The sequence below is a fragment of the Malaclemys terrapin genome, chromosome 10 (assembly GCF_027887155.1).
Source record: "Malaclemys terrapin pileata isolate rMalTer1 chromosome 10, rMalTer1.hap1, whole genome shotgun sequence".
Lineage (NCBI taxonomy): Eukaryota > Metazoa > Chordata > Testudines > Emydidae > Malaclemys > Malaclemys terrapin.
Window position 1 is genome coordinate 41,734,264 of NC_071514.1, and position 20,028 is coordinate 41,754,291.

The 20,028-nt window shown below is 47.1% G+C and overlaps 1 protein-coding gene across 2 annotated transcripts in view; it reads left to right on the plus strand.

Moving 5' to 3' along the window:
- The window catches only part of CSNK1G1 (casein kinase 1 gamma 1), a 330,992-nt gene extending 313,945 nt beyond the window's left edge, over positions 1-17,047 (plus strand). For both annotated transcript variants that reach the window (XM_054041786.1, XM_054041787.1), the window contains 2 exons: positions 3,743-3,849; positions 10,363-17,047. In XM_054041786.1, the coding sequence (XP_053897761.1) occupies positions 3,743-3,849; positions 10,363-10,417 (162 nt within the window). In that variant the 3' untranslated portion in view covers positions 10,418-17,047. The remainder of the gene's footprint in view (positions 1-3,742; positions 3,850-10,362) is intronic.
- Positions 17,048-20,028: the final 2,981 nt, after the last annotated feature.

A 20,028-nucleotide genomic window follows, 5' to 3' on the forward strand; every position in this document is an offset into this window, starting at 1 on the left:
ACAGATGATGTGTGTGTAACCAAAATAGACATAAATGTTCCTTTCCTTTTGTTAAATTCTGTTACATTAAAATCTTACTAAATTTATTAATTTGCTTTTAACATGCACAGAAGTTTTTAAGTGCGTTTGTTACTCAATAAAACTCTATTGTTTGGAAAATAATTCATCTTTATTAGTTCCCAACATATGTTGCAGAATGACTGGTGGTATCAAAGACGTCCACTTACTTTTACACTGGGACACAACTCACAGGGTCAGTGACAAAACACAGCATAATAATCATAAATGTACAGCAAGCATCACAGCAGTAATCAGTGCTTTGTCAGTGTTCTGTTCATAGGTGTGCACCAAGCACCACACAATTCCTAAGAGGCCCCAAACTTCAGGCCTAGGTAGTGCACAGTCCACCACAACTGTGGCTTTCCGTTAAAGTGCTCTTTCAAAGCCTTCCTGAGCCATGTAGCTGCACACTGAGCTGTTATGATAGCCCTTGCATTGGACTATTCAAACTCAGCAGACAGCTGCTCCACCTCTACCCCAACGGCAACTTTTCCCCTTTGCCTCACAGATATTGTGCAGGACACAACAGGTAGCTATAGCCATTGGGATATTTTTCTCACAGAGATCCAGTCTTTTGAGTAAGCCATGCCATCCTCCTTTCAGTCTACCAAAAGTGCATTCAACTATCATTCGGCACCTGCTGAGCCAATAGTTGAATCTTTCCATGGTGCTGTCCAAGTGGCCAGTGTACAGATTCATGAGCCGGGGGGATAGTTCAGTGGTTTGAGCATTGGCCTGCTAAACCTAGGGTTGTGAGTTCAATCCTTGAGGGGGCCATTTAGGGATCTGGTGCAAAATAATCTCTCCGGGACAGTACTTGGTCCTGCTATGAAGGCAGTGGTCTGAACACGATGACCTTTCAAGCTCCCTTCCAGTACTACATTTCTATGATAACAGGAGATGATTAATGGGCTTGCACATTTGCATGAAAATGGCCCCACAGTGGCTTTTCCAACTCCACTGTGGCAGGTTTTCACAGTGCCATCATCACTCGCTTCTCCACTGTCAGTCCAGCTCTCATTTCGGTGTCTCTGTGCTGGAGGGGTGGGGCAGGTTTGGCACATAGATCCTTGCACATCCGAGAGTTCTGCAGCCATCATCCCACGCCTACGTTACATGTGATTCCACCAGCCAGTGCCCAGTTCTTGGGCCCAGAAGTGGTATTCCACTGTTGGCAGCTGCTCCTTGAGCACAACCAACAATCTTGAATTGGTTCTCACTATGTCCTACAGCAATCTGACCTCCAGGAAATCATCATGTTTCCCGTGGCTCTTCTTGCGCCTGTAAATACTGAAGGATCAGAATGTCCTGTGTTTGCAACACACTCATGGCAAAAGTACAGAGTTGTGCACGCTGCATGCTTCTCTCACAGGTGGCAGTCAGTGATGAGTCACGCATGGGTTCATGTGATTTTCAAAATAGGTGCAAAAATTACGGGATAGAGGTGACATTTTGGGGTGGAGAAAGTTGCATGATGAGAACTTGACCCCCTTGCTCCCAGTCACTGCTGCGGAACTCATTTCTGGCCCACCATGCATTGCCAAAACTTCCAAAAAAAAAAGACAGTGCACTGGAAGGTGGCGAGTTGCCCAGTGGGATGCTGCATCGCATGGTACACCGCACTGTGCTTTGACACAAGCACTCCTGGTGAATATGTGCGGTGACAACGCAAGTGCCAAGTATGCACCTGCACAAGCAAGATGCTAACTTGCTAACTTTATGTCAATGTCGCTTGCATCAGCAAAAGTTTGTCGTGTAGACATGCCCCTAGAAATTACAACTAGGGGATGGCTTCAATTAACATTAAAAATTTCATTAAGATGATGTTAAAAAAAAAAAGTGAACAGAGTTTGAGCATAGAAGTTTCTGGTTATTAGGGAATAACGTACAGATTATCAAGGGTGCAAAGTTTGGTTTAAGATCAGGTAGCATAAGGAATACATAATCTGCAATATCCGATTGGGGGTAAAGGGTTAACCTTAGCAAAATCTTTCGGGGCACAGTGGGGGCTGAGGCCCTACATAAATCAGCTCATTCCAGAGTAGCAGCGGAAGAGGCAACACTAATGAAGGTGTAAACAGCACCAGGGTCAACAGCTGAGGAGAAGCAACACTTGGGAAAGGTACTGAATTTGGAAGTGTTTGGGCACAGGCTGGGTGGGGCCAGCCACCCTATAAACATTTCCCAGAGAGAAAAAGGACACTTGGGGCACACACAACATGGAGAACTTACAGGGAAATGGGTATCTATATGGATAAAATAAATACCAAGCCACCTTTAAGAACTGCTACAATTTTGGCTTCCTTCTCCCCCGCTCCAATATTTCTGGTGCTCAGGTCATCCTAGCCCAACAGGGAGTACCTGGTAACACCATGAGTCCTGACATCTGACAGCAGCGTAGGCCATACTGCTTCCCCGACTTAGTTATCACCATTACAATTTCGGTCTCTAACTCTTCCTAAATGTGGGATAATAGCAAGTGATATGCATGGTACTTTGTCTTTGCCTTCTAACAGGGTAATAGGAGTGGGAGCAACCATACATCATTCACCACGTGGCCAGGATGTGCAGTCACTTCAAGAATCTGCAGTTGTAAAGGTTTTCAGTAGTACTCAAGAGTCCCTGGTGCTTTCCAGATGAGTGTGGAAGGCCAACCAGAGTAGCTACAGTCTGGTCTTCAGTGAACCTGTTCCATAGTCATTGTCGTCATAGTTGCAGTTGCTGTAGTATGGTGACTGGGTTTCTCAGAACCTCCTCCTTGTTCTCCTGGCTACAGTATCTCGGACTCTTAGGAGCTGGAGAACTGGGTGCTTTAAAACCACCAATGGTGAGAATTGTTGAGCGGCCTATGATGTGAATTATATTGAGGGAAATGGAAATTAGAGTTCAAGTGCACACCTTGCCACAAGAAAATTATTTTAAGCAAAATAATTCACTTCTCTGAGGAAAATGAGGTAGAGTATGTTCCCAAATCAGTTCCTCTGCCATCAGTGGCAGTGACTAGGGCGGAGGAGTTACTGACACTCAGGCTACTAGTGGACCATATTCAGGTGGTGCCTCTATCAGTTTGGTATCCAAGTGCTAAGGAATCCATTTTGTCTCCACAAGATATCTTGTTACCTAGTGTCAAAACCCTTAGACCTATTTTGCGTTGAGCTCTTCAGCTGATTCCCAGCTGCTGGGAGTCAAAAGCTTGGGACTCAGAAGTTGGTGACTTTCGAAAAATCTGATGTAAAAGAGTTGGAGGAAAATATTCAGCAGAAATGTACCATATAACCAGATGTTACAAGGGTGGAAGTAGGAGTCATGGGATGAAACGAAGAAAAATTAGTTTGAATACAAGAGACAGATTGTGGCACAGCCTCCCAAAGGAAGTGGTGGAAGTCCCATCATTTGATCCATTAAAACAAGCACGGTCAAGAACGTATTGTAGAGAACAGGCCTACTTCGGCACTCAATCACTGTTGTGGGAAGTCTCATTGAATTCTACAGACTTCTAGGAGAGTGTACCGTGGCCAGGAGGAAGGCGTCAACAGTAGAAAGTGCCTTGTATTCATGCTGTAGGTTTTACATGTTCTTCCTACAGCATCCATTGTCAGGACAGACCTATCACTCAATTGTGAGCTGCTGATTAACCCTGCCAAGAGACTTCATTCCTAGCTGCTTTTGTTTTGTGTTTCAGGTGGTCAGTTCGACCAACGGAGAACTAAATGTTGACGACCCAACAGGGGCACACTCCAATGCACCAATCACAGCACAGGCCGAGGTGGAAGTGGTGGAGGAAGCTAAGTATGTTTGCTTTACAAATAGGCTCTTCACTGATGTGGTTTTAAATCCTCTGTATTTGAAAGGAGTGAGATTTTTACCTGTTTAAATATTTGATGCTTGTATCCATAACTTTTCCTTGAATATCGCTGCTTTTTGCATGGTACCTCAGTGTTGCTGCTGCCTCTTTTTTCTGTGATGCCTGGAGAATGTAACTTTTGGCCAGAGCATGCGTTGCAAACGAGATGATGGTAAACAATAATTGGAAAATCAGATGTGTGACTCCTGGTGCATCTTCTCTGATCTGGAGGTGTCTCCTATGCTCCTGCTGTGTGCACAGCCCTGGGTCAGTGAAGGAATTGTCAATCTAGCAACATTATATTCCTACCTGTGAGAGCTAGGGGCCATGTAGGCAGAGTGGTCTGAAAATAGCCCTTGCAGGGCTTTTGCTATGAATCTTCCCTGATCCAGTCCAGTAGGTGCTGAAAGAGGCTGAAACTGTAAATAGCCCTTCTGCCGGTGAGGCTACTAAATCTCCCTTTGAGCTGCCAGCGTGGGGTAGCAAGATGTTCCATCCATAGCTTGTCAGGAAATGGGGCAGGGGGTGGGAATTGCTGTCTTGGCCATTGTGCTTCTCTTGCATGTGTGCTGCCCTCCGGCACCACTGGGTGGCACTTTGCATGATCTTTATTAATCAGGAGCTAGGACTGGAGCCTGCTGTCCACATGAGCAGCAGCCCAGCTCCTGCCCCCTCCTCTGAACCAGGAAGGGCTTTGAACCCCGCTGAGTCACTGGCAGGGGGTTGAAGGCTCAGTCATGGCATGACAAAACTGACTTCCCCCATAGAGGGCTGAATGGCTCGAAGGCTGCCTTTGAACTGGCTCATGTGCCGGGAATTGCTCCGTGATCTGGGCTAGAGGTGGGGGGGGGGGGGGAAGAACATGCAGGGTCATATGTCCCCTAGATTTGCTGCTTGGCATGTACTGAGCATGCTCAGTAACACTGCCCTCACTTTGCCTCTCACTACTGGCAGGCACAGGTCATCTCTGATCTGGGCCACAATGTGGCTCAGTGGAATTCTTATTGCTTGGCAGGCATTGTGTTTCTTGGCCTTTTTTGTTTTTGTTTTTGTTTTTTTGTTTTTGTTTTTGGGGGTGGGGGGGGGTCTTTTGCTGGAAATGGATTGAAGGAGGATAAGAAACTGCCAGTCCTGGGTCAGAAAGGGTTGAGGTGCAAAGTATCTGTCAAGCTGGATTCAACGCTGAGCACCAGTCTCACCCCTGCTATCCCTGAGAGTGAGTGGCTCTTTGTCATCATCCATTCCTGTGCCCCTTGGAAATCACTTCCACAGTGCCCATCTCACCCATGTGGGTAGTGAGCTACAATAATCATCTTGCAGTGAGGAGCCCTAGTAACATCTTTGTGTTCCCTTCCCAGCCAGGGGATGCAAGAGCTGAAGGGCTCTATGCATCCTGTAAGCTGGGCGGCTACAAAAGGGCAGCTTGCGGTGTTGGCCACTGCCCAGTATGGACAGTGCAGCCAATAGGGACTACAGGTCCTAGCTGTCTTGATCGGAATGACTATGCTGCATTGCTTGCTGGGACGTGTAGTCCGTGGGCTGCACCTCTAGTAGAGCACAGTGGCTGCAGTCCAGTTATGCAAATTCCATAGATGTGGCCTTCAGCCTCCTGATGATTTGCCAACACAGCCCTCAGCTGTGCACAGTTTGGGCCCCACTCCAACTTATGGCCAGCTGTAAGAAAGGATCAGCAAGAGTCCCTTTGGGGCAGGGACTGTCTTTTTGTTCTGTGTCTGTACAGCACCTAGCACAGTGGGGGCCTGGGCCATCACTGGGGCTCCTCGGTGCCACCACAGTACAAATAATCAATATATCCTATTAGCCTGTCTTGGCACCAGCAGTTATTTGCTTTATTGTGAGGAGGGGCAATGGTTAGGAGTCAGTTTCCCCTTTCCAGTCCCTAGGTTTGTGTTTTGAGTCTCTTTTTGGTGATCATGTGGCATTCCAGTGGGGACTGTCTTGTACTGGCTGATCTAGTCATGATTACCCTGTGTAGACTACTGGGTTCCTGTTAATAAGCAAGATGTCCCCTCGTCTTTCCCTGCAAGTTGTCTCTGTCACACAAGTCCATACTTGTCTTCCCTTCAGTTATCTGAGTACGTCAGGAGGCTGGAGGTCTTGTGGACACAGGCAACCAGAAATGTGCTCCCAGTTGGCCTGGTGCTACTGCTCTGTAGTAAGGTGGGCCACTCAGAGGGAGGGCCCAGGGCTAGCTGGATTGCCTGGCTCCCTGCCAGTTTTTGAGGTAGTGTGCTGGGAAAAGTGGAGCAGTGTCTCACCTCCCTGCATCTGTGGGCAGACAGGGAGAGCCAGGGCAAATGCTGCAGATTCCGCTTATGCTGGTGGTGTAAGTGAATGAAGGGGCTCCCCCTCCCCAGCAGCTGTGGTCAACATGTCCTCTCATCCATGCCATTAGCCACCTGCACACAGCCCTTGTCTGACTGTGGTTTGGATCCCCTTCCTGGTGGGCCAGCCACAGACTTCCCTGATGGCATACTCCTTGTTGACACTCTGATGTCATGGTATGTTTGTCCCAGGCCACAGGATAGTGAAAACACATCCTACTTCTCAGCAGTGACTTGTCAGGGTATCTCTTGCAATGAGCAGTGGGGCCTCAGGTGAAATAGGGAATAGAGAGGGTGGGTGGGCAAGGCATATGTGTCTGCCAATCTGCACTGCATGTTTGCATGGCTCGCAGTGACATGCTTTCATCCCACCTCTGTGAACTAATTGCTCTTTCTTCCTTTCTGTGTTTTTCTCTCTACACACTCTCTGTAGCTGCCTGAAAATGCTCAACTTGTGGTGAGTCCCTCTCTCCAGTCCCCGGGCAAGGGGGAGCGGACCAGACTAGACTGGGATTGGCAAAATCAAACCAACCAAAACTGTCTAATAGCTGCACAAGTTAGAAATCCAACCCAGTGCAGTTATTGCAAATACAAGGGTGGGGAACACATGCAGGATGGGCGTGTGTGTGTGAGAGGAGGCCGCAGTAGGCCAACCAATTGAACTAATATTTGGACTGATCCATTGAAAGCTAAAAAGAATTCTCATCCTTTATCTGTTCAGCTTAATGTATTCACCAAACATGCAAGTGTATGAGCAGATAATGTCTAAAGGAGTTGGGCAGAGTCCGGACCAGGCTGAAAAATCTCTCATGGGAAATCCTCACAACAGATGGTTCTTCATGGAAAGCTGTGTACACCATGCCAGTCTCCTGGGAGCTGTGTGCTTGTGCCTCCTTCCATGGAAGACTTGCTTATATGAAAGTGAGCAGGGCAGGGTTCCCATCATCAGATCGGTGGTCGAGAGCCATGGTCCTCAACCTCTTCCATATTGGGACCTCCTGCCTCCTAGCTGGGACCTTCCTCTCATTTGGCAATCTGGGAAGGGCAGGGTAATCATGGCCCACAGGCTGAGAACCCCTAATCTTGCTCCAGGTTGGTGGGGAGTAGGTGGTTGCCTTCAAGAAAGTTTCTGCAGCTCAAGGACTGGGGAGAAAAACCAGGGTTTTCATCTAAAAGGGCACACAGGCTGGAGTAGCTGCTTTCTGAGCCTGCTGTTGGTGTTATGCTCTTCCCCTTTATCACCATTATTCTTGAGTTCCAGTGGGGATCCTAAATAGTAACACTCAGCACTTTTAGAGTATGGAGTGCTTTCCAAGCACTAGCTAAACTTTAATCCTCAGGACACCCCTTTGAGGGGGACATGACCCCCTGGTTTTACAGATAGGGAAATTGAGGTGCAGAAGTGAAGTGAGTTGTCTTAGATAATACAGAAGATCAGTGGCAGAGCCAAGGATAAAATACAGGAGTTCCAGACTCTCAGTCCACTCGTACATCTTGCCTCACAGTGGGTTTTGAGGGAGTCCATGTTCAGCTACAGAGACAGAAGTAGAATGTAGGGAGTTTAAACCTCACGGCCCCATGTGTGGTGAAGAATGTCCCTGCATGGTGGCAGACTGGTCCTTCTCTGCCCTCCTCTCCACTGGCACTGCCTCCAGTATCTCTGGCATCTCTTTGGCTTCTCTGTGTGTCGTACTCTGGGGCTGTTCTTAGACATTGTCTGCACGCACAAAGGTCACATTCTGTATAATTGTCAGCCTGTCTTACTCTTTTTTATTTTGTCGTTTCTGCCTCTGCCTGTGTTAACAACTCTCAGGACTTCCTTTCCTGAACCCTTCCAAACTGAGCAACGGGGCCCTCTGTCTGAGCAACGGAGGCCAAAAGAGAGCAAAGGAATTGCCAGGAAAAGAGATGGCTAAAAAGAGCAGCTAGAAATCAGTCAGGCCCTTGAAATCTGGGGCAGTGAGTGAATCTTGGCCCTGGGTTCTCCTTCCCTGATCAGATACATGTTTGGTAATCCTTCAAACGTACTCCTGTCCTGTTTCTCCCCATGACAGTTCCCTTCTCCTTTTACTGGTCCCTGAGTCCTGAAGGAAGGTGGTTACTGTGGGAGGAAAACAGAGTGCTACTGGGTAGTTAAAATGAGTGAGGGCATATGGGTGGCTTAGGACATTGGTGGAAATTCTCTACCCTGTGTTATGCAGGAGATCAAATGAGATGTCCCTTCTGGCCTTCCAACTTATAAACCTCTAGGTCTCTCATTCAAAACCAGCTTAGGGTGGTAGTGACCAAAGTCATTACCATCTAATGGCTATCCAGGGCCTATATGAAATCATCCATTTGCTAGTGACAGGATATTCATGTCACATGTTCAACACCCCCACCTCCATAACTAACCCTCCCATAGGAAATCTCTGGAGGGAAGCTAAGGATAAGCCATGGAGACTGAACTGCCCATCACCCTTAGAGGTGATTGCTGCTGGCTAGGGCTGAGACACACAGGTGGGCATGGTGTATGTACACTTGCCGCCTTGTTGCCATCTCTGTATCTGCTCATGGCTATATAGAGGGTATCGCTCTCCCGGGCTGTCAGTCTAGCACCTCTCACTAGCAGTAAATGTGCTTACTAAGGAGATTAAGTAGTTATCCCTCATTTTCAATCACCTGTAATTGGGCTGAAACAGGAGAGGGCATGCACTCCTCAGGGGCAGTAGTGTATATTTCAGCTCTCAGCTAAATACCCATATTAAAAGCTTGTTTAGAGCCGCCACTGACCCAATAGAAAATGAGTCTGCCTGCAGATGCTGCTGCGTTCTGTGGCATAGCTTCTCAATGTCTTTGCTCCTATGTACTTGTTAGAGGTACATGCATGAAAACAGGATTTTTGCATACCTCTCCACACCTGTTCCTTCTCCTCCTCCTCCCTCCTCAAAGGCCATAACCCTAATATCACAACTGGTCACTGAGGAAATGGTTGTGATGTCATGGGGAAGAGGATAAGCAGCACAGGAGCAGATGAACTTGCAAAGTACAAAGATCTTTCCATGCAGATGTTCCTGACACTAGAACCTGAATACAGAGTTGTCTTTAAATGCCATGTAATTCCTGAAGAACCAGCTGGAGCTGACATCACCAGCTGGGTGACTCATTTTAGTATATCCCACAAACAAAACCTCCATCTTTCAAGGATCAGCTTTGAAGAGTGTTTATTTCACACCACCTCGATCTCCATTATGCTATCTTTTTGCCTCCCTGTTCACTGTGCACTGATAGCCTTCCTTGCCCCAGATCAGGGAAGAAGTAGGGGTTGTATGTTTGTAGATTAAACTATTGGTCTTTAAACTGAAACTCTGATTACTTACCATCAGTCAAGGGTTCAGTAAAGGAAGCTGGCCCCCAATCAGACCTTTTCAGAACTAGTCCTTTTCAGCTTACCTTGAGCAGTTTAGAAACACAGCACATCATGTGATTGGAAATATTTAGTCAGGCCTGACTCAAACCATTCCAGCACCTTTTAGGGCACAGTCGATTAGTAGTTTTGGGCAGAGGGAAACAGCCTGTTAGTGTATCTCACCTGTTTCCTTCATTCCCAGCAACTGGAGATCCCTGTTCTGCTGCAAGACTTCATCTGCCTCCCCTATTGGCTATTGTTGTACCTTATTTCCTTGTTCCCAATTCAGCTCCTTGGGGCAGGGACCTTGGCTTCATACAGCATCTGGCACAGTCAGTTCCTGATCCTGAGCATGGCCTTTGGAAAACATAAATAATAATGATCAGTTGAACCTCCTCTTCCATAAGAGCAAATCCCAGTATGTGAAAGTACCTGGCTACCTGCCTTTATGGTGATCCATTGGCCCTTGTCTGAGCACAGTACTGCTGCCCCTTCTATTGTGGGCTAGGCTGGTCTGCTGTTGGCCTTGTGGACTTTCCTCCTATTGGAGGAGGTATTGGTAGGTCTGTTTTGTCCTTAGTGCTGGACATGTTGAGATCTCATTGCATGTACTCTGAATGAAGGGAAGAAGCCCACCCTGTGCAGTTCATGGAAGGCGGGGGGCCGGGGGGGCTGCTGGAGGATCTAGTCCACTCTGCTGACTTGCTGTGTTCTTTGTGCTCCAGGTGCTGCTGCTTCTTTAAGAGGAAAAGGAAGAAGACTGCCCAGCGTCACAAATGACCGGTGCCTCCTGGAGACTTGTGGGAACGCCACCTGCAGCTCCTGCCATGTCTTACTGAAAGGAGCTTCTCTCTAGCGAGAAGAGGCGGCATAGGAGGAAGAGAAACAAGTGACATTTTAAACCAAAAAGAGAGAAGAAAATTGTTCCAAACAAACCGCTCTGGGGTGGATCTGCTCCATGGTCTACTCATTCACTCCAAGCCTGAAGCTCTTTTTGGGATCAGGACTGCAGCTGGCTCAGGCCTTGGTTGCCCGGTGGGCAGGTGGGCTGGCTGGCTGACCCTCCTTCCCATTGTTTACGGCAGAAGGCATCATTCACACAAACCTGAGAACTATGCTTTGTTTCCTGCTCACTTTACTCCCCCTCACACTCTCTCTGCCCGCCCACCCATCCATCCTCCTCCCTCCCCAATGGAAATACCCCTGGTAGGCTTTTTTGGCTAAGGGGAGGGTGATAGGTGGTTGTCTGGGCAGGAAAGACATGTAGGAGAAGGGCCTGGTAGGTATGAGGCAATTTCTCCCCGAAGTCCCTTTCAGCGTCCGCCTGTACTGCCAGCCTGGCCAGGTACAGCAGTGGGACACAGGCTCCCTCCTAGGTTCCTTGGGAACAGTTATACTGTAGTGTGAGACTTGCAATCTACTGTTGCAGTCCCTTGGGTTCTCTGGATTCCTTGTTCACTCCTTTCTCCAACTGGTAACAGAGCAGTGCGGATTGTTTTAAAGAAACTGACATTGTTGCACTTTTTATTATTTTTTAGCATTACAGATGCATATTGTGTCTGTAGATTTTCGCATGGACACAGACAGACATTCAGATTGGAATGTGGAGGGGTGCAAAGAATGTCCTCAACAGAGGGTTTGCTTGCAACATCCAGAAAACCCTAAAGCTAGTCTGGGGTTCCTATCACCCATTGTTGGTCATGCGCTGAGAGAAACCTACTTGAATTTTGAATCACCCTTTGTAGCTGCCAGTGAATGTCCCTACCATGGTTTCCTACTTGGTGCCTGACATAACCAGCCTGGAGTTGGAAGGCACTAGCTTTCTGTTGGAGCAGGGAGAGGCATCGGCCTTGCCGAGCTGGAGGAGTTTTCTCTGGGTAGACAAGCAGATATGGATTACATAACTGGAAACCTGATGTTTCCCAAACTGTAGATATTTTGTATGGCAGGGTGGCCTTCTAACCTTCTCAGATGGTTTCTGGGAGGTTGATTATGGAGTAAGCACCTTTCTTTCAATTTACTGAATGCTCTACAATGGAAATGTTAGAGAGTGCAAAGCTACCCCAGCAAGGAGTGGACACTTAACTGCCTTACAGTGACTGCATCTGCAGGTGGCCAGATAGGCTACTCAAATAAGACCTTGTGTAGGCTTCAGGTGCACTGTGCAAGCTGCCTAGGCCTGAGTACAGGCACAGAGCTCTGTCTGTGGGGCCTGGAGCACATACCATGGAGTTCTTCCTGTAGTGGGAGCTAAGGTCTTTTTAACACACCATTCTTGAGCCAAACCATTATTTAGCAAAGGGCTTAGGGCACTTTGCACATGAACTCTCATATCCCAGTGTAGGGATTGCTGAGCTCTGAGGAGGCAGCTGCGGTTACTCCTGGGGGAAATTGTGTGGGGTGGGTGTGGCAAAGGTTTACAAGAGCTAAAGAAGCTTTTTTGTGGAGGCTAGGAATTGGTTCCTCGTGCTTTGCCAGTTTGCATATTACATCAGCATGGGATTAGACCCCTCATTTCAGGGGCTGTAGTTGTCATGTAGCTAGGGCTCTCCCACCCCAGGGCTTGAATTCCCTACAGAGACAGAGCACGGAGGCTTTAATATACCATCTCTTCCAGCTGCCTCTGAGTGCGTGTAGTGGCATGCACTGAAAGGGAAGTGATGGGAGTGCTGGGAAGGAGTGTTTATGTTTCAAGGGTGGGCAGAGACTCCCTCCCCCTTCAGGCAGAGCAGCAGGAAGGCAGGCGAGCCCTCTGCTGCAGTTCAGTGGTTAGGATTTGTAGAGTGAAACTCAGCCCCTTTTTCCATAGTGAGGATTCTGCTCTCTCGGAGAATCCCTTTGGGGTGTTTCTCAGTTGCTAGCCATTTTCTGCTGGGATCTTAATGCCTTATTCAAATGGAAAGAAAGCGGATATAGCCAAGGGTTTTGCTGCTCTTTCCTCTCTCCGCCACTGGGGTGAAGTTAAGCTGCAGGCTGGCTTGCTTTTCATTCACTAACCCACCAAGAGATTTGTAAACCCACCTTTTTAATTCTGCAAGAAGTTTTCCGTTAAGTGTAACAAGTGGGGTGCACAAAGAAAGGACTTTCCATTCCCCATGAGTGTGGCTGTTTGGACTCCCTAACCCCTTTTCTTTCTCCCAAGGAGAAGAGGGCAAGGGACGTTTAATCGCTTAGTTTTGCCGCTCTGCCTCTTCCTGAACTCTTCCACTGCTGTTGACTTTCTAAGAAGTCAAGCTGTTTGAAATGAGCATTTCCTCATACCCTCACTATAGGAAACCATGGTTCGGCATCTTGGGGGGAGGGAGGTGCAGGAATTTGTGGGGAGAAAGCAGTTGTATGCTCCCAGCTCTCCAGATTGTACTGGGCCTTGAGGCACATGCATTGCTGCCCTCCTAAACCCCATTAAGTGCCTGTCACCAAAACTCAGAGGAGAAACTCAGTTCCTTCTGCATTTCCTGACATTGTTCAGTCATTCCTAACTCTTTCCAATCAGGGAGTAGCTTGTAGTTTGCAAAGTATGTGTGGGGACGGGAGTGTGTCTGCATTTTTTTTTTCTTAAATATTATTTTTAAGTAAGTGAATGTATTTGATTGATAGAAATTTTTCCTTGTTTTTAAGTGGGTCAATTTGAAAGCCATTTCATGTTGATCCCACTACTGCTTTGCTCTGGGGAGTTAGTGTTCTTTTAATCCTATGATAATGTATATGTAGGGGAGGGAATATCTCTCCCCAAGGCATGCTGGTAATGCTCACTTATACCAAGCCCTCTTGCACTATAGTCATACATTGGACTCTTCAGAAGGGCAAAGGATGTAAAAAGCGGGTAAACAGTAAATCCTATTCTAAGGAAAGTATTCGACCCAGGAAGTTCAAGAAGTGACTGGTGATAAAAACCAGATCAAGCGGGCCCATTTTACAGTAGGGATTAGAGCATTAAACCCACCTACATTAATTCCCTGCCTCTCCTCCCCACTGGAAGCTAATGTATTAGTTGGTATATACCTGCATTCTTCCAAGAAAATTAGAGGAGAGAATCTCAGATCACAACTGGCCAGTGGAGCTGCTGAGCGGGAGCATCATCTGGCTGTCCTATGTTTCCTTCGCATGGCCTAATACTGCAGCTGGATTTCCAGACGTGTCTCCCCTGCAGCAGGGACCCACCAATGTTCCATTGCAGTCTCCTGAGGTCTCAAGTGAGGTTTTCAATAAAATATTGCACTGCTGTATTGAATTCCATGTATAGATGTAATTATTACCTCTTCCTGAGAAAACTTACTTATGGATCTTTTCTTTGCTTCAATCTGGGCTCTCTTGGTAACCCTTCCATCCTGTATTAAAGAAGCTCTGAAACCCTCTTTGAGGGAACCATGTACAGTGTGGGAGCTTTTGAAATGCTTTTTCTTTCTTTAAAGCCATGAACAATCCAGCCTTATATAGCTTGGTTAAGGAATGCTGGAACCAACCCTCTTCTCTGCACACTTCCCCTGTCCCACTTCCCTGATAAAAGAAAGCAGGCACCATCACTGGTGACTTCGGGGTCTATTGTTTGGACACAAATGGATGTGAACTAATCAGAAATGTGCTAACCACATGCAGCATAATCAGTAGTCCTTTTGTATATCAACTACAGTGGTGGCAAAACATCAAATGTGTCTTCCCCAAATGGCAAGGGCATGACCTACTCCTGCCTCCTGGCCAGTACACTACAGAAAGGCTGTGCCACTACATCAACTGAAAATTCAGCAGCAGCTCTCGCTTTAGCTGAACTCTGGAGTTATGCTCAGTCCACATCAGAATCTAAGCAGAACATAACATCAGCATGTTGTGTGCAACATTGTGAAACCCCAGCTCACGAGGGAGGGTGGGAATGACTTGCACTCATGTTGAGCAGTGTCTTCCTCATTGTTTGTCCATAATTTAGCTGCTCTGTTGTGTGTAAAGTGGGGGACAGGTGCTTGTGAACCAGATATCTAGTAAGCAATGCTTGGGTAGTTGAAGTGAATCAACTAATCTGCTGAACTGCCATGATCAAGAGGTTTCCAGCATGCAAATAGCAATTGCTTATTTATTCTCAGTACAGTTGGGGAAAAAAATGCATTAAAGCAGCTGCTCCTTATTAGCCAAAAGAAGCATCTTTTAAAAGTAGCTTTCAGTATAGTTAGACAGAAAAAGCACATGTAGCATTCTGTCCGTGATGATTCTCAGTGTTAGTAACTGCTTAATGCCAGGGCCTGTTGAGCTGGAAACCTCACTCCTACTTGATCACAGCTTTCAAAGTAATCACTTTTTTAGCATGAACTGTATCTGCTAGTTTCCAGAACCACGGCTCCCAGGAACACTCATGCTCTTTGAGAAGGAAAAGAAACTTCAAAATGTCCTTCTCCTGGCCCTTTAAAACATCTATATGAGGCCATCTCCTCTTTTGTGGTTTGATTGTTTCCAGTAACCAATTAGCAAGCAGTAACTTCATAGTATTCCATTTTGACTCAGGATTCTGACATGAGTAACATGCCTGGGTCCCTGAGCTTGTTGCATGGCATCTGTAAATAGAGAGCAAGCTGGAGACTGAGCTGAGCTGAGCCCTCCCTTGGTAGTGTTTGTTATTTCAGATTGTGTTTTGGAGGGAGTGCTGTTTAAACACCCAGGGGGAGCTGAATGTCCAAGAACAGTGTCCATACAGCCATAGTTGCCATCCTGTGCTCCCCTGCAAACCAGCATGTGTGCGTGTGAGAGTGCGCTAAGGCACTATAAATGGGAAAACTTTGCTTTTCTACAATACTACTGAGGTTTCAAGGAAAGTCTTTCTGACCTGCTTGCAGGCCTTGAATGCGGGTGACAGCTGCCAGCTCCATCTCTTTGTCAAGAAGGGTTGGTTTGTAAGTGAAGTTTGTTACCAACTTCTAGGTGAGCATTCCCCTCTGCAGGGTGCTTGCAATTTGCACAGTGTTTGGCGGTACCGTGCCCTAGGACTCTTACTGTACTTGAGTGACTGTGGTTTTAAAGTGTTGGGTGTTTTCAGTTACATTTCCAGGTAACTGACTGCAGCAGAATTGGTTTCTCAGGCTTAATAGTTGTACAATAATAGGTGATAGATACTCATTCAGATCTATTTGAATAGAGAACATGAAAAATGTATTCCCCACATCCAAAAGGAACCCCACTCCAGTATTTGTGTAAAGATGTGTGTAAAGCTGGGCTTCAGAATCTGAAATAATAGTGAACACTTCTCTGTGTGTTTCTAGTTTGATTGACCAAACTTCATATTTTAAAGAAACTTCAGACTCTCTGACCAAGATTTTTTTCTTTTCTCACTCCTCTTCCCACCTTCCTGGGGCAGTTCCAACATGCTCTTTAGTACACCACAAGTATTTCCAGGGCAAGAGATCAGAGCCTTGGGGCCTCACTGAATTAATACCAATTGAAGCAAGGGCCAGGTTCTGATGCCCCAGAGTAGGGAGAAACCACCAGAATGGGGACAGTTCTCTGTGTTGTCTTTGCCCTGCCCAAATCCCAGGTGCAAGCCAAGCCAGGAGGAATACAGGCAGGAAAAGGCTTTAAAAGACATGTCTAATCCTTTTGGGAGCGTCTCAGGAAAATGATCTTCACAGTAGATGCTCGTTCCCCATCTGTATAGCTCTAGCTGCACAGTGCAAGCAACTCGGAGAACCTTGATTTTTCTAAGTGTTCTTGGAAGAAAACGAGTGACAAGTTCTCTCTTCCCAATTAGAACAGCAAGCTGGTACTGATAGTCTTATTTGTAATTATCAGACAGAGAGAAGAATATCCTCTGGGAACATGTAGATTATACCAAATACATTATAAACCACAAATCCCCAAATAAAAAATACTGTCAAGTGATTAATTCCCACTGGAAACTTTACAAGCTATAATTTATTTTGTCTATTTCTTTAATTTAGCCCTTTGTACTTTTGAGGAGATGTTAATTGCAACTTTTTTTACTGTAAAATACATGAAAATCAGCTGTGGAAATCATTTTTTAAATATTGTGTGGATGTCTGATTCTTGTTTAAAATGCCTTGAGTTTTTTTATCTTTTGTTTTAAATATGTAATGCAATGTTTTATTCATATTTCAGGCACTGGTCTCAAAGCTCAGCTGTGAACATGGAACTTGTAGTATTTTTTAACATGAATGTCAATTTAAAATGTGTTTGAAATGGTTCAACCAGGATAAGGGCTTATATCATGGGGAAGACCCCTCCAGGGGGAGCTCCTTTCCATCAAGAAAATGGGTCCTGCTTACTGTTGGTTTCTCTTTCTGATTTGCCCATTACTGGGGCATCATGAGAAACACAACAAATGTGATCTTTAATTACTCCCCTTCCCCTTTTGGGGGGCAGGGGCTCTCGTTTGCACCCTTTTTGTATGTAAAATAAAATGTCTTACCTTTACTCTCTGTTCCCACTCTTTAGTCTTTTATAAAGTTTGATTTATGCATTCAGGAGCCAACCTGCCCATTTGAAATGTCAGGCAAATGGAAGCAGCTGCTCCTGTAGTGCATAGCTTGTATGCACTGTTGAGCAGTAGCAACAAGGGAGTATGCTTACCCCGAACGGACAAATACCGTTGGACCAAATACCTACCAGTCTCACTCCTCTCCAGAGGAGGTGTTCATCTGAAAAATGTAAATGTAATACACAGCTTTGCAAAATAGCATGAAAACTCTTTAGTCCAGGCAAAAAAAATCTAGTAGCTAGGCAGACCACCCTACTACCATTAGCAGCCCATCCTAGTGTTCAAAGCTATCTGAATAGCAAACTCTCCTTTTCCCTGATCACTTTTGCCTCCTTCATGAGAGTTACGTAGGGCCCCTAAAGACCATCACACTCTCACAGGACACTTGGGATAGGTGGACTGATGACAGGATCTGAGCATGCTGCTCAGCTGCCCTAGTGGTTCAACTGTTGTTGGTGCCTCAAGACGGGGGCAGATCTTGGGCATCCTGCTGCTGAGGTAGTTTAGAGGTCATTCCATTGTAAAGGCACAAGTTATTCTGAGCCCCTTCTAACTGGGCCATAGGGACCTCTGTATACAAGTGCTTTCCTGCTTTTATATTAACATTTTTGGATTCTATGTTGTCAGGGGAAACTAAACATGTTGCTTTGGGGTTTCTCCTCTAGATACATGTAAGGCTACTTCCAGTGATGTCATCCTGCATTCCAGTTGTACTTACAGCTGAAGGCCCCCAAACAAAGGAAAAGCTGAAGGCCCAGGCATGCTTACTGCTTGCAGTACTGGTGTTTCTCTATAGGTGATAGAGATCCTGGAGCCATTGCCTAAACAGTATGTGATACTTGATTCCAAAAATGCTTAGGTCTTTTCTGCTAACATATCACACCTTAAATCCTACTTTAGATGAGGCCTTTATGAATATGGGGAAGTATCTGCTGAGCTGGGATTCCACCCACCTATGCAGTGTTCCCCCTGGAGCGTGGTAGTGCACCCAGGTAGGGGAAAAGCTGGGTTTAGAGTGCTGGGCTCCAGGACTGATTCTCTGCTCTAAGTATCAGAAGGGTAGCTGTGTTAGTCTGTATCCACAAAAACAATGAGGAGTCAATCTCCCTGGACATCCAATAACAGATTTAAAAGTAGCCATCCTTCAAAAAAAACTTCAAAAACAGACTTCGGAGAGAAATTGCAGAGCTACAATTCATTTGCAAATTTAACACCATTAATTTGGGCTTGAATGGGGACTGGGAAGTGGTTAGCTCACTACATAAGCAATTTTCCCTCTTAGTATTGACACCTCATCAGTTAGTGGGAGTGGATCACATCCACCCTGCTTGAATTGGCCTTGTCAACACTGGTACTTCACTTGTAAGGTAACTCCCTTCTCTTCAGGTGTCAGTATATTTATGCCTGCATCTGTAATTTTCACTTCATGTGTTTGAAGAAGTGGGGTTTTTTACCCATGAAAACTTATGCCCAAATAAATCGGTTAGTCTTTAAGGTGCCACCGGGCTCCTCAGTGTCTCTGCTCTAACTAGCTGTAGCTGGGTCCTGAATGCATCCCTACCACAAGTGAGTGAATACATGCTGCTAAGCTGTAGTTCCCGCAATGGGTTACTGTCCCCTGCTTCCCCTTGTGTGCTGGAGTAACTCAGCCCTGGACATTCAAGGCCAGAGCCAATGCTAGGCATAAGCAAACAAACTAATTAACAGGGTTCAAAAAAGAACTAGGTAATTCCATGGAGAATAGGCCAGGATGGGCAGGTTTGGTGGCCCTAGCCTGTTTGCCAGAAGCTGGGAAGTGCCAATGGGGGACAGATCATTTGATGATTACTTGTTCTGTTCATTCGCTCTGAGGGCCCTGGCATTGGCCACTGTCGGAAGACAGGATACTGGGCTAGATGAACCTTTGGTCTTACCCAGTAGAGCCATTCTTATGTTTAGGGCCCTGAGCACCTCAGAAGGGCCCATATTTGCTTTTTATTGTAAGAACTTGGCTGTTTTAGTGGGGGGTGGGGAGGGAATATTCCTGCTAAGAGCCCCCAAGGGGCTAGTACCAAGCTGCATCACTCATCTGTCTCCTTGCAGAGAGCCGATGAGTCCCGGCAGCTGGCTGAGAGCCCCCTGCTCACCTAGGTCAGGATCTGGTTTGTAGGGTGACCATATTTCCCAAAGGGAAAACAGGACACCATGTGAGGCTAGCCCAAGTCGTCCTCTCTACCCCAGGCTGCTTGCCTGGGTCCTGCCTTCCCCGAGCCCTGCCTCCTCCCCTGCGAGGGTCTCGCACTGTCACTTCCTCCCTCCCCCGTTCCTCCACTCCCTCCCGTTGACAAAAGCGGGCATTTGCCCTGACCGGTCCCTGGCCCAGCTGGCAAGAACAAATGGGACAAATACCCCACTTCTGCCGAGGGAAGTCAGGCAGTGCCGGCCGGGCCTGGGATTAGAAAAGGGACCGTTCTGGTCACAAGCAGGACACTGTCATTGGTCACCTGCCGGGTTTTGCTGCGGCCAGAGGGGGCCCGCAGCTCTAACCCGGGAGATGTAGTCCCCGGGCGGAGCGCGCCGTGCACCCTGGGAGCTATCCTTCGTGGATGACACTTGGCCCAATCGGCGCGCGCTGCTGCGCCCCGTCCTTCCGTGCCCGCTTCCCGTTGGCTAAGATGTGGCCCAATGAGAAACTGGAAACGTGGCAGGGTCTGGGGCCGGTTCCTGACCCCCCTCTGTCCGGGATGGAACACGCTATCCTGGCTCGCTGGGGGGCGGTGGGAGTGTCGCCTCCCCTTCGGGATCGATTGGTTCCTTCCGTCCTGCGCCTGTAGGTGGGGGAGCGATTCGGGCCGTACCACTGCTAGGGCGGGGAAGCGGAGGCGTATCCGCCTCGGGCCGGGCGGTGCAGGGTTGGGGGTGGGCGCGCGGGTGGGCG